General features: G+C 36.4%; 1 protein-coding gene across 29 annotated transcripts in view; it reads right to left on the bottom strand.

The window, feature by feature from the left end:
* AFDN (afadin, adherens junction formation factor) overlaps positions 1-15,050 on the bottom strand; it is a 132,704-nt gene that overhangs the window by 66,150 nt on the left and 51,504 nt on the right. For all 29 annotated transcript variants that reach the window (XR_015708194.1, XM_087774597.1, XM_087774596.1 and 26 more), the window contains 4 exons: positions 9,843-9,937; positions 8,840-9,102; positions 7,199-7,268; positions 4,940-5,058 (listed from right to left, as the gene is read on the bottom strand). Coding sequence is in view for 28 of the 29 variants with exons in the window: in XM_087774597.1 (XP_087630723.1) it covers positions 4,940-5,058; positions 7,199-7,268; positions 8,840-9,102; positions 9,843-9,937 (547 nt within the window). In the remaining variant the exon portion in view is untranslated. The remainder of the gene's footprint in view (positions 1-4,939; positions 5,059-7,198; positions 7,269-8,839; positions 9,103-9,842; positions 9,938-15,050) is intronic.

Consider the following 15,050-nt stretch of genomic DNA (forward strand, 5'->3'; position numbering starts at 1 on the left):
AAATTAGTTCTCTAGAAACAGATGCAGAAAGTCAATTATTTTAGCTACCTTAATATAAGTTTCCTTCAGCTAATGTACCATTTTCTGCCTTCCCTAAGCACACACAGAAGAAATACTTTCTAATTAAGCTTTGAAAATTGGAAATTTAAGTTAAAATAACTCTCTGTGCTTCTGATATGAGAACAGCTAGCCAGCCTGCTTTGTTACTGGATACATTTTAAGTATATATTGTCTTTGTGCTATTGCTTTTATAGAAAAATCCTCTCTGTGGTGATGAAATGCTCTGAGCTAAACCAGTCTGAAAGTCTAGCAAGGCCATAAAATATTGATTAGGGGTTGCCTCCTCTCTAACTACAGAGTCAGGTAATATTACACTTCAAAAATTGTGTTAAAAACAATAATACACTCTCCAGATATTTCTGTATTCTCCTAGATTACTTGTCTGTGACAAACTGCATTAAAAAAAAAACAACAAAACTCCTCTGGTTCTTGCATAGTTGTTTTAGCCAGCATACTAGCTACGTACAAATTTCATAAGGCATGTTAAAATCAGGAATCAGCTAACTGTCTGCACTCCATTAAACACCACTTATATATATCAGTAGTCTCATTTCCAACCAAACACATTTTTAAGAACTCCTGAAGGGTATCCAAGACAAAAAATTATCTTTTTTTCTTTTTTATTATATGCTTGCTCATGCTAATTCAAGTCAGTTATTTAACGAGGATGTATGACCATAATCCTTAACTAAATAGTCATCATCTTTTATTTCACAGAAACACATTTCAATCAGAACAACCATACCCAATAAGTAAACTGGAGTTATGCTCTCAGATTTCAATTATTTTTTTTTCTACAGACGAAAAAATAAGGCAGCAAAGTTCTGATCTTTGGTCTTCAACCCATTCAGTGAGTGACTGGAAGAAAGTCTTATTTGCCTTTTAATTCACCTTTGAGCAGCAGTGATGAATACACACAATAACAACAGACAAAGGCACTAAGTACATAGGTGGACTAGTTGTACGGTAAGAAGAACCTGGAACTGCTCAGTGAAGATTCTTTAGTTTTCCAAACTAACATACAGTTACTTCACTCCATGATTACCGTCCTTACAGTTCACAAAATGAGACCAGAGTATCCCAGAGGCAGTCTAACTAAAGATTCACAAAATATATCCACAAAGGGGAAGAATTCAGTTTACTTGAGCAACTCATTGCCTGGCAGTTCCTAGTCTGACAGCCTGGCTTTGCCATTTTGTTAATCTCGACACAGTGAATATATCTGAGGAAGAGCACATGATAGAAATGCTGTATTTAGATAAATAACTCTCAGTGTAATTACACAACACATACTATACACATATAAGATATACACAGAAATAAAATAGCGATGTCAACACTGGTGATAAAAAAAAAGATCTCTGCAGTTGTAGCTATCACAAATCTAAGTGTATTTTGGATGCCTCTCTAACACATTTTCTACACACAGGTACCAAGGTGAAAAAACCCCTGTGTATAGTAACAGTAAGACTAGTATGCATATTGTCTTCAGAAGGAAATTTTTAAAGTTTAAAAAAACAAAGCCAAGGCACAGCTCACAGATGGCTCTGTATTTTTGAAATATACAACTATAGCACCAGATAATCCTCTTTATAACCAGTGTTCTTGCTTAAAGGCAGAAATACAGAAATTTAATAATCTTCATATGTGTACAAATGCACAGCTAGAACTCAAGAAACATTAACAGTAGAAGCCTCAAGAACTTCTGATAGGCTATAAAAAGTTTACAAAGAAGTTCCGTCGATCCTTTACGAGAGAGGAAAATTACAGTTAAAACACTAGTAAGTCAACAAGGAGTTAAATCTTCATCAACCTTAATAAAAACAGTTCTGAAAAAGACACTGAAGATGCCCAGGCCCTCTAACAAGAGAGTGTAGTGTAAAACCGAGTTGTATTCTACTGTAACTTCACTGAAAGTATTTAAAAGATGTCCCTGCTACAAAACACTAGAACATCAGGAATTCACTTCAAGTGGAAGCACAATTTTCTGCCCTTTTTTTTCTTTTTTCTACCACTCACATCTCTGAACTCTGTCTTCTGTCTAGTGAATAATAAATCCACCTAAAGGTACTAGAAGCTTTACAACTTGAATCACTGCACTTTTTAACCCTGCAGCACATTTACCTTACCTTTCATCCATTTATCATAGCAGTTCATCTAAATTTAAAAACTGATTTATGTAGACAGCAATACAATCTTGTATTTTCCTTAAGATTTGAAAAAAATTCTTTTCACAGAATCACAGAATTGCTAAGGTGTGAAGGGACCTCTGGAGATCATCTGGTCCGACCTCCCTGCTCAAAACATGGTCAACTAGAGCAAGTTCTCATGACCTTGTCCAGTCAGGTTTTGAGTATCTTCAAGGATGGAGACTCCACACCCTCTCTGGGCAATCTGATTCCAGTGTTCAGTTACTCTCACAGTAAAGAAGCTCCTCCCATTAGGTATTTACACACATGGATAAGATCTGCCCTGAGCCTTCTCTTATCAAGGCTATGTAGTTCTAACTCTAGGTACCCAGTCATTCTTTCCATAAATACGTTCTTTTTATCAGAACTGACCAAGACATTGGACTCCGGAGAAAAAACAACCACACAAAAGCCTAAGTTGAAAGGGACCTCTAGAGATCACGTGCTCCAACCTTCTGTTGAAAGCAGGGCTTTATCCAGGGTTATCCAGAGCCTTGTCAAGCAGAATCTTTTTTCCAGTGAGGCAGATTCTACCAGTTCTCTGGGCAACATATCCCAATGTTCACTTGGTCTCACAGTGAAAATTCCTCCGCCCCACTCCCTACAGCCAATTTTCCCCCAAAACAACTTCTGCTCATTGCCTCTTCACCTGTCAACCAGCATCCTTGTTCTCCCTAACTACCCTTTTAGGTATCGGAAGACTATGATTAGATCCACCGTGAGCCACCTTCTCTCTAGACTGAAAAAAAACAATCCCTTCTTCATACATAGAGTTCTTTAATCCTCTAATCATCTTGGTGGAGATGTCTCTTCACAGGACTGTTGCCAGTTTTTCAATCTCTCTCTTGAACTGGGGGCACCAACACTGGACACAGTATTCCAGCTGTGGCCTAACAAGAGCCGAGTGAAGTGGGATAATGATATTCCTTGATCTGCTGGCTGTGTTCTTGCTGATGCAGCCCAGGACATAGTTTGCCTTCACTGCTGCAAGGATATACTGCTGACTCAAGTTTAGCTTGCTATAAACCAGAACCCTGGGTTCTTTTCAGCAGAACTACAATCCAAACAGTCAGATTTCAACCTACGTCACTCTTGGCATTTTCTGTCTCATGCCCAGGACTTCACATTTACTTTCGTTAAACTTCATGCAATTCTTGTTGCATAGGTGTCTCTGAACAGTAGGTCGTGTTTGTGGCTTATTTGCTGTCCTCCAAGTTTGGTATTACCCACAAACTTGGTGACGATGCATTCAATCCTGTCACCCAGATTGTTTATGCAGTTACTGAGTCGTATCAGATCCAATATTGACCTTGAGAAACTCAACTCACTACCACCTGCCAAGTTCAACTTTGAGCCATTAACCACCATCCTTTCAGCCTGGCAGTTTAGCCAGTTTTCTACTTGTCTTGTGGTCCACTGATCCAGACCACATCTTATCAAGAAGGATGTTCTGGGAGATTGTGACAATGCCTTGCTAGAATCAGGCAGATGATATGATGTCCAGAGCTCTCCCCTCATTAACTATGCAAGTTGTTTCATCATGGAAGCCAGTCAGGTTGGTCAAGCATGATGTATCCTTAGTAAATCCATGCCGTTTTTTCTTAACCACTTTCTTGTCCTTTGTGTGCCTTGAAATAGCTTCTATAAGGACTTGTTCTACAATTTTCCCAGGGCCTGAATTAATGCTGACTGGTCTGTATTTTCTGGGCCTTCCACTTTGTCTTTTCTGTAGATGGGTGTAGTATTTGCCCTTTTCCAGCCATCCAGTACCTCTGATCTCCAGGACCTTTCAAAGATGAGATAGTGGCTTTGCAATGATGTCGGCCAACTCCCAGCATCTTTGGATGCATCCATTCAGGTCTTCTCTATTTATGATGAAAAGTAGAGACAATTTTTGAAGCAATGCTAACATTAAAAGACACTGTTTAACAAGGAGTTGAGTCCTTTTGGATGGGCACAAACTGAATTTGAACAAGGTATTATGAATACATGGAGACTGAATAGCAAGAAAATGGCATGCAATTTGAAGTTGGTGTTTTTCCACTATGGCTTTGGAAACAAACTGAATATGCAGGGTATGAAAAGTATCATTCTGTACCTGAAAAAAGCACCTATGAGCAAAATGGGATAGCATTTATCTACCTAATAACAGCCACTGTATCATAAAAGCAAAAATCAAGGAGGAGGTGTTATATGTATTTATAAATTATATAACCTTACAAGACAAGCATTCAGAGGTAGTTACAATTCTTGCTCACAAGACTTGCCAACAACACTACTGTAGAAATAGGAATGACCCGGTTATTTCCCTCTCCAGAGTAAATCACATCATCTTGCCACTGACAAATGAAAATGTCAAGTAATTGTACTTTTGTTATTAAAGGCATTTCATACTACGTGCCTAACCACAAACCAACAATGGTGACATGACTATCAGCTTGGCTTTACAAAAAGGGAACTACAAATACCAGAATATTGAAACAAAGGAGTAAATTTTTTTTTAATATTCTGAAGGTTTTTGCTTTGGTTGTTCATCTTGGGTTTTATTGGGAGTGAGATCTCAAAGGAAATATAATTTTCCATAGGGAAAAATCAGCTAGTTTAAAATATTTTAACACATTGCTTGGTCTATGAGAAAAACGTGTCCAGTGTTTTCCACTATGAGAAGTAATGGATTACACATTTCCTACCTGCTTTCCTGTCTGCGGTAATCTTGCTGCTGTTCTATTCTAATCATCGGCTTCACCATTCCTCGTTCGGCTGTGCTGGATGCTGATGATGTCCTGTCACCATCAAGCCTGCTGGTGCTCTAATTCAAAACAGCAGGACAGGTGTTTAGCGTGCAAACATTGGATTAGCTGGAATTGTGCCTGGCACTATTAAAATGAAGTGTCAATTTGAGGCTTGAAAAGAGACGGGAAAACAGAAGAGAAGAGTACAGCACAGAATCCAGCAGCTCAGCAGGTGTTTTCACCACAATGAAGCATCCAAGAGCACACTTGCAATTCAAAAGATGACAATGGCCAGCTAGGAGCAGCTATTTGTTCATGCATTGCAAGAACATATAATGAAAATTTCAAATGTCTTTATTTAAAAGTTGCATAGTTATCAATACACAGTAAGAATGAATTGTTAATGAAAACTTTAGTTAAGCGACAAAGTTAAACATATTACCAGATTTAAAACTGTCTATGCTCCCCTACCCTGCTTCTGCAATAGCTCCAAGTGCTTACATTATTGATCCATGCCATCATTTATCACGTTCTTAAGGGAAGTCTGATCTGCTAGACAGTACATAATTTACCAAGACAAGAAGTGGCAATCCAAACTATGCAATTTTCTATGTACAATTTCATTTGTTTTCTTTCAGTGTCACAAGCTCCTTAATAGGAGCTTTAATTTATGATTTCCAATTACATCAAATCCTATCAGGAAGGGGAAAAACATGCTGCTTTAAGCAGCAAAATATGTAGCAATTATTTTTCAGTATAAGCAGTTGAAAACGAAACATCAGTAAAATATGAAGTGTTTCCACGTTTCCTAAGAAATTTCTACAACTAAATAATTTGCTTTGACACAAGAAAACCTACCAAAAAGTGCATCTCAAAACAAAAGTTTGAACAAAATAGTTTTTTCAGTACTGACATGCCAATCCATGAATCACTGTCATCACCAGGTCTCAGAGAACTTTCATTAGTTATTGTTACCCCTTTTCCAAATAGAAAAGCAAACTCATAAGAGCGACTGTTAGAAAACAAGTGATTCACCAGTGATTTAACAAGATGTCATGCACATTTTCAAACAGTAAAACTCAAAAAAAAAAAAAATTAAATTTTCCCAAGCTTCCCTAGGTCCACTAAAAGTATTTTTCTAATGAGTCTGAAAAGAATATGAGGTATGCTATATAATAGTGTCAGAAACTCCAATTCTGAGCAATTTTGAGGCATTTTAATAGTTTACAAAGTGTTTTTTTTTTCCTTCCAAAATGTCACTAAAAAAATTATTCCTGTCAGAGGTAAAGAATGCATCCAAGAGAAAAGAAAGCATTGTCACAAACAAAGCTATAAAGAAAGGAAAAAAACTGAATCAGAAGTCTGTGGCAAGAAAAAAAAAAATTAAGAGTAACAAATATATTCATAAGCTATCAGAGTATTATTAATACCTATGCTGCCACACCAGTATCACTAAATTTCTTTACAAGTATTTCAATTTGATAATAGTAGTAATAAAACATAAAAGGAAATGCATTTCTGGGAGGAATACTACATTTCATACCGCTGAAATAATTCGTTCTCTCGTTTCATCTGCATTTCTCTCGAAAATGCAACTCTGGCACAGAATTTATTAACAGAAAGACAGTGCAGAAAGAAAGCAAGAAAAGATTATCACCTCATAAAATGTTTATAACTATGACTGCAGAGACAGTTTGTTTAGTCAATGTGTGTACATGAGCTCTATTGAAGTCAAAAGTCACATCCATTAAATTTTAAAAGCCTAGTTAAATTAAAATTGAACACTTTTCACATTTTATGTAAAACATTTATTTACCCTATCACAGATGACAACAGTCATATGCTACATACATAAGATAATGATGTATCATTTCATCTCTACCTCCATGTAATCTGCCTTCAGTAGGTCAGTTTGGTGAGAAACTATTCCATCCAGGCTGGAGGAATTCACCTTTCTAAAGAAAGTTACTAGCCTTGGCACGGAATGCATGCCAAATGCTAATACAAGCTTAAACAGAGCAATTTTGTGGAATTAAAAAACAAAAAACACAAAAAAAACCCCCACGCACATGACACCCAAGCCCACCCACAACAGGAAATGGCTGGGGAGAATGATGAGCTGGCCGCACTTTACCAAATACTACTGATGTTACAATTTTGATCTAACTTACACATGATCTTTTATTATTTATTGCTAATTTAGACATAATATAATACCTTGCTTGCTGGTAATGCTGTTCCACTGTGAACATCTCCCTCCAGATCAAATGTGGTTTCCTGAACAGCTCTAAAAGCAAGATAACATTTCAAGTACTTTTTAGAAATTATATTGTTAAACATTTAACAAACAAGGAATAGAGCAGCTAAAATTAGTACATTAAAATTCAAGAGGTATACCATGAGTCCAGTTAATATTCACTTTTTAAAACAATGTATCAAGTCTTTATATAAAAACACTACAAATATTTATACAGATAATTTCCTTTGGAAAAACCGACTCTTAGTTACATTTTTTCCCAGTCAAGTGAGAAAATATAAATACACATAAACATAAATAATATAAAGACACATAAAAATATGTTCAAGGTGTTGTATTCACTGTAGTAGACTTGCTACAATTTTTTGCTCAGCTCTTCAGCACTAAATGTATAACAATCTTGATAACGTAAATCATTCATAAATCATAGTAATGCATTTTATTATCTACTTATTCTGAAGATTTAAAAAAATATTTGCTTGTTCAAGCAGCAATAGCCCTTTGCCAGAGATTTTGCTCTCCAGGTAGAGCTCTGCAGTAGTACAGTGCTTTGCAGCTGACTATGTAAACCTGCAAGAGCCTTTGTTTATTGATCTTCAGGCTAGATGTAGAATGAGCTCAAGATTTAAGCAGAAATATTACATGACAGCTAAATGGCCTGAGGTCTTCCTGCAGACAGGTCCTACAACAAGCATACAGTGTTCTTCCACATTAAAATAAAGTGGAGAAAAAATAATAATGGTTAAAGTATACATCTATTACTAACTCAGCAGATTAGTCAGAAGAGCCTTTTTTCCTAGGTATCTTTCTCTCATTCATCTCCACGCTGATTTGTTTCTTTTCTAAATTACGGTCTACTACAATAGTAGCCTCATTTGGACCCGGAGAGGATGGAAGATAGGATGTTATTTTTTTCCATGCTATACAGTCTGATTTTAAGATTGTTTCTCCTGAATATTTCTATAGCCACTGAACAGAATACCTGAGCCTCTACAAGTCACTAAATTTATAATCAGTGTTTTTAGCATGAACCTATCAAAATATGAATATACAGAGAAACAACAGGATGGACTTCTGGACTGTTAGTCCTTGCAACACAGAAACTAGAAGATAAGTAATCACACTGTAAAAAGTGGTTGTTATACTGACACACTGAGTTCCCTATCTTGACAGTCTCATTTTGTGACTACCCTACCTAAGTTCCAAATCCTTCCAGTGGAATTTTAAAAGTTACTATCTGAGAAAAAACAAAAACCAGGCTCTCTGAAAACATTCAACGAATTCTTTACTTTTCCTGGAGGTTGGATGAACTTTGAAATACATTAAAATAAGGCATTCCACTGTTTTTAACGGAGAAGTGAGCATCCGGAAAACTTGTCTGAATACTTCATAATGAAAAAGACACTTGCTAATCCTAAAAAAAGTCACAAGGTGGAGCTCAAGTATTAAAATAGTTATTATACATTTAACACTTAAAAGCAGCTACTCGGAACTCATTTAAAGTCATACTCTAATCTCTGGCCATTTATAATGCTCTCATTCTCTATTTTTTCCCAAACCTCCCCCCTTCACCTCGTGGGAATAAAATAAATTTTACTCACCCTGTTTTGTGTCTTGGACCTTTGACCATAAGACTTGCATCAATAGGTCTTTTAGGAATAATATGGTCCTGAGTGGGATCCACAAACTTAAATACATGAGATGACCCAAACTGAACCTTCATTCCGCTTTGCAGCATAGTGGTTTCTGAAATACGCTGACCTTCCACATAGGTTTCGGCATCAATGCTTCTCGGGGTTACAGTAACAACTCCATCCATATTAGTGAGGTCACAATGATGAGGCTGAATTCCTGGACCAAATAACTGGAAATAGAATTAATTAACATGGAATAAACTAAACTATACAGCAGCAGAAATAAAACAAAAAGATTGAGCTGCAGCTTACCCTATTTACAGACCCGTAACGTAACTTTGCTTGCTTATGATTTTAACACAGATGAGTGGTACTAAAATCAGTTGAGTTTCACTTCAATTTTCTTTGCAACAGAGATTAAACACACATTTAACTAAAACGTGCAGCAGAAATCCCTTAATGAAAAGTTTTTCACTTTTTTGGTCATATGCTGTTCAGAACTGTTTTCTTCCACTTGCTGTTTTGATGTGAAATCTCACAATGCAAATATTTACAAGTCAACTAACTGCACTGACATGGACCCAGGGTGCTAGAAGAGACTCCTTGGCATGTACTTCATAGAACTATGCTTGTTTTATACATTTAAGAAATCCTACCTCACTCAAAGGGGTTGAGACTAGGACTTGAAAGCCATTAAACAGTTATGATAACACTGGTATGTACCATTTGATCCAGCGATGAAAAAGAATACCCCATTTTAAATAATGAAACCCTTCCTTTCATCTTAAAGCAAGAGAGAGGAAATGAAATAAATCAGAGAATTATGACCATTAACATGAAATTGCAGCAATATTTTACCCTTCGAGGTTTGAAGGGTATTCACAGAGTGTTTTACTAGTTTCCACAATTACACATAACTGATCAGAGACTGGATCAGTTCCGTCATCCGAGTCTGCTTTTTCTCCCATACCTGAATGGAATTGTCATCAAATTTTTCGGTTCCAACTTCAGTGACACTTAATTGTAGACGATAGAGCTTTGGCTTATCTCTGGAGTCAGAACCATCTGTACAGCAAGTGACAAATATTAATTTGCAAGTTATTAAAGTTCAAATACTCATACAATACTACAACATTATTCATTGTTGCAATTTAGTTCAGAGGAGCAATGTTCACCAAAAAACCAACTGAGTGACATTCTTTCAAGATTTGTTGGGAACATAGCTGTTCATCGTAGTGTAAAAACATTGAAAGTGGACAGAGCCCACTCAACAGAGTGGCTGTTTTCTACAAGTGCAAAGAACAAAGTAATCAAGAACTACTATTCTGAACATACTTTCCTTAGTAGTTTAAGCAATACAATTTTTGTTAATCTCTAAGATTTTATATGGGTATACCAATATCGGTTTAAAAGATTTCAAAAATAAGATATCTGCAGATCTCTATATTAACAGTATTTCTTGATCTTAATAAAAGTACAGATTATCAGCAATAATTACCACCACCACTGTCAGGTGGCTCACATGCCAAACTGTTTCCTATTCATCAGATACTGAAATAGGGCAATACTAAAAGCAAATCTTACAAAATGTTTATCTATTACAGGTTTAGTCTTGATATACGGGACTGTAGCACTTCTGGCCTTATCTTTATAGTCTCATTGACCTATATTTTCATCTCACAGAAAATTAGGTCAATGATGAAGTTCGCCTTCCTCCTCCTCCCCCCAGAAGAACATATTGTCCAAACAGAATAAAATTTCAGAAGATACACTGGAAGCAGCACAGGATTTAGCTGCTGCCTTCACAGGCTAACACAGATGGGTTTTGGCATGCATATAAATCGTCCCCGCTTCCCAGAAAATACTACAGCTTTAAATACTACCGGATACTAAACTAATACTGTCACTTCTGACTTCTCTCCAATTTCTCCTCCAAAGGGAAGATGCAAAAAAATGGAGGCTGCAAGACAAAGAATGTCTTACCTGCGGACATGAACAATGATTTCAAGTCATCCCCAAAAAGCATTAGAGAATATTATTAAAGCCATGGCACATACAGTGATACTGTCTTCAGTAGGATACTAGTCATCTTCAAATTTTAAATGAAAAGACAATATAAACAGAACCTCCATAATCTAATTGTAAACTCCTAGCATTACTACCAGGATCTGTTTCTTAAAATCAGAATGCAAGCCATTTAACCATAAAATTTCACTTAGTCTATGAAGTCCTCTATCAATCCTTCAATGAACAGTGTTTAAAGGAATTACAAGCCAACAGCACAGAAAACTTAACAGTTAAGACCCATACACTAACTAAAAGCAGAAGATACAAAGAAAGGAAGACAAAGTGAATGGAGGCAGGGAAGAAGCTGGGTATCAATGAAGAATGACACCAACAGTTTTACATGATTTTGACATGGGGAAAAATATAATGGGTGCTCCTAGTAGTAAGCTTCTCCTGGGGGTGTTGTGATGTTATTGGGACACAAAGACATCAGGCAGAGACAATCCATAGACTAGTACTATAAATACCAAAGTTAAGTGCTGACACTATAGAAATATCCAGTTATTGAACATATTTAGAATCACTATTGTAATAGTAGTGTCATCCATCACAAGAGTATTAAACATTTGAGCACTCAGTCCTCTAAACATTTTTCAGGCACAGGGATAAGCCTTTTATTAAATTCCAATATTTGAATCTAGAGAGACATACATCTAATATCACTGTACAGTAAAAAAGCTAATATAGTATCTTCAGCAATTTAAACTGTGTGCAGTTTTTAATACTTAACAATGCTGATCAAATTATGCGGCTGCATCTTCAATGTCACCAAATGCAGATTTGTAATACACTATTGACTAAATTTGGCTGCTTACCCCAATTCTCTGAATTGTTATTATGTCTCCCCACAACTTACACATCAAAACCTAGAGCAGCTCCTTCAATTATTTATTTATGAATCCAAAAGTCAAACATCTCCTCCTACCCACATCCCAGTTTGTTAAAACAAGATTCAGTCTGGAGGCAAGGACCCTTATTCAACATGCAAAAATACTGGATTTTCAGAAGTCAGTGGCATAAAAGTCAGGGCTAGTTATTTAGGGCTTTTTTTCTTAATTTCTTGTGGCACTTTCTTCTAAGCCCTTTATATACAGATCAGAGAATAGGCTCTACAGTCTAGTGATTTCACCCCTATACTAAATATACTTCCCCCCACCCTGTATGTTTTCATTTTTGACATCTTAAAAAGAGAAAAAAACCCTACTTTAAAATATTCCTTCATGTTTCTGAAATATTCTGTAAAATACATGATAAAATATTATGTTTTTCAGGTGTTTATTTAAGATAACTTCTGGATCTCATCCTGAGTTCAGCACTTGTGAATAATCAATTAATACCAAAGTTCCTGCTAATAAAAATTTACCTCACACCACCATATATCCTCAAGATAGATGTATGTCATGTAAAATGTGCTTTCACATAAGAAATATATTTTAGTATCACAATGTTTCTGCTAAGGCAAATTAAGACTGTTTTGTTCTTCTGAAGTGCCCAATGTAACAAGGAAAAAAAAAAAAAAAAAAAAAAAAACAACTTACTTTAAAACCACAGCACTAGATACAAGCACTTTTTTTTCTTCCCAGGAAACTGAGAAAAATTCAAGGAGTCACCGAAAGTTATTTGGAGCACACATGTAATCATCAATCAGTAAAAGCCAATTTCTATAGCAAAAGGTATCTTAATCTTGAAGAGAATTACTACAACTTCTAAAAAAGGATGAAAGGCCTTTTTGTTCTAGGGGAGGGATGCAGGAGGGAAGGAAGGCTGCATTATACTACAGGGTAAAGTCTTGTATTTCCTGTTTTTCAACAGCTGGAAACTCGCCTAAACGTTGTTTGGACTGCATTCCTCGTAACTCACTGCAGCGGGATACAGATTCTGCCATACCTACGGTGAAGTCCCTGCTCCCCAAACTGTGACAGTCCAAGAAGGCTGTTCTGAGCCTCTAAGGACCAAACTTGAAAGACTTCTGATGGTTCAGAAAGGTGATACATATGATTAAGTCATACGACTTAAGGTCCAGAACGGGGGGGGGGGGGGGGGGGGGGGAGGCACAGGGAATAATATATCTGGGTTTTTTATCTGACACAACAATAATTTTCTTTTAATTCAGAAATTTGAAAGGTCAAAGTTCTCAGAAAGGTGGGCATTAATAAACAATACAGAAGAAGCAGCAAGAGGCATAAGGAAAATGTACGACTTCTATACAAACTCATTCATTTTATATGTATGCATAAGTAAACACATGGCATGGAAGAAAGATGGCCTGTATTCTTTTATAGCACCCATGACTGAATAACATTAGCTGAGCTAAATAGGTGCAGAAAACATCGAGTTTTTGGGGGTTTTTTAAGCTTAGAAAATTGAATTGGAACATGCCTCCAAGCCACAAGCTGAAGAAGCAAGAACTATGATTCACGAGACCAAGTTAGCCACCACTACATACATTAAACTTAATTACCTACCTGACAAAGCTTTTCCCAGTGAGATCATATGAGGGTTCAAATAAACTTGGTACGGTTTGCATTTGAAATACGTTTCACAAGTTATTTTCCCCCATGACAGAAGTACACATGCAAAGATACATATACATCTGTGTATACTGCCTGTCGCAGATCGCAAACTTGTATTTCAAGAGGTAACCCTCAATCAGAAAGCAGACCTTATCACCAAAGACCAGGCAGGAAACTGATTTAGAAAAAAGAGTTTTTCAAAAACACTAAGCATGTAAACATACAGTAAAAATCGTCACAAAACACACAGTGTAAAAGGATGCACAGTATATTACTATTCACCTATAATCACCAGTGAAATGGTTTATGTAAAACCTGTGAGAACTGTGGTTTTGTATCTTCCATGCTAAGGATGCAATAGAAATACATTTCATGACTGGGTTTATGCAGTTACGAGTCAACATTCACACTTCAAATAGCAGTGTTATTTAAAAAAAACCCAAACATGTAGTGAACAGAAGTGAACAGTCACTGTAAGCACATCAACTCAGTGATTCATAATACAAATGTACGTTTTTGATCAACAGAAAAAGACAAGACAGGCCTCCCTTCATGGATATATATTTTAAATGCATTACTTCACCACTAAAAGGTGAACTCTACACCACTTTGGAGATGATAATTTCAATTGATTTCACTAATCCAGTGCTTGAAACAATGCTGGGAAATAGTATCTACTTAAAACCAGACTAAACCAAATGATGAAGATCAGATCATAGAAAAGTAAGCCCAAAGTTGAACAAAAACATCCACACAAGGGACTACACCTATTGACTTAAAAATCATTTAAATCCACATTTGAAAAGCAGCAGATTTCCTGCACAAGTTCCTGAGAGCTAAGCATTTAGATAGTAAGAAGTTTAAGAGATTGGTTGGGCATATTTGAAATATCATGTCAAATTCAGGAGATAATTCTGCTACTAAATTTCAGACAAGATGTGCACTTCCAGCAGAAAGAGCCAATAGTAAACATTTTTGGTAAAGGAAGATTCAGCGAGGAATGTGACAAACAACAATGCTTCTTCAAACTAACATGTGAAAGTGTTACCACATACCGCAGTTCTTTTCTCAGAAAGAAGGTTGGCCAAGGAAACCACTCTGGCCAAGGCTTTCAAGCTTCTCGAACCTCCTGTACTTAATTCTTCTTTCCAAGTTGTTATACCCGCATGTTCTCAGCATCTCCCGTTGCTGTCAAGTCTACAGCTGGGGGTTGCTTTTTTGTGATGAGGCAGGGAGAAAAGCCGTAAGGTTTTGCCTTTTTTTTTTTTTTTTTTTAAAAATGCTTTTTAATTTTCATTTCAGGCTTGCAGGATAAATCTCAGAGGCTCACATCCTAAAAAAAAGGCTTTTTGTCTTTTTTCTCAGCCTTCAAATATCATGACTGAACAACCGAAGCTAATAACATCCCTGAACTCAGCAGCAGCCATATTCACAGATAACATAGACAATATCAGTTATTCAAAGTGCTGCCATATCTCACTTCAGTCTGTCCAGTCTATTTCTATTACTATCAGATTAATCTCAGTTTATTGGTTCATTTACACAACTTGGAAGACAGAAACAATTGCTGGCTGCCACATTTACAGCCACAAACTACT

Source organism: Nipponia nippon, unplaced genomic scaffold (assembly GCF_047370975.1).
Source record: "Nipponia nippon isolate SJK-2023a ecotype South Korea unplaced genomic scaffold, ASM4737097v1 scaffold_4, whole genome shotgun sequence".
In the NCBI taxonomy this organism is placed as follows: domain Eukaryota; kingdom Metazoa; phylum Chordata; class Aves; order Pelecaniformes; family Threskiornithidae; genus Nipponia; species Nipponia nippon.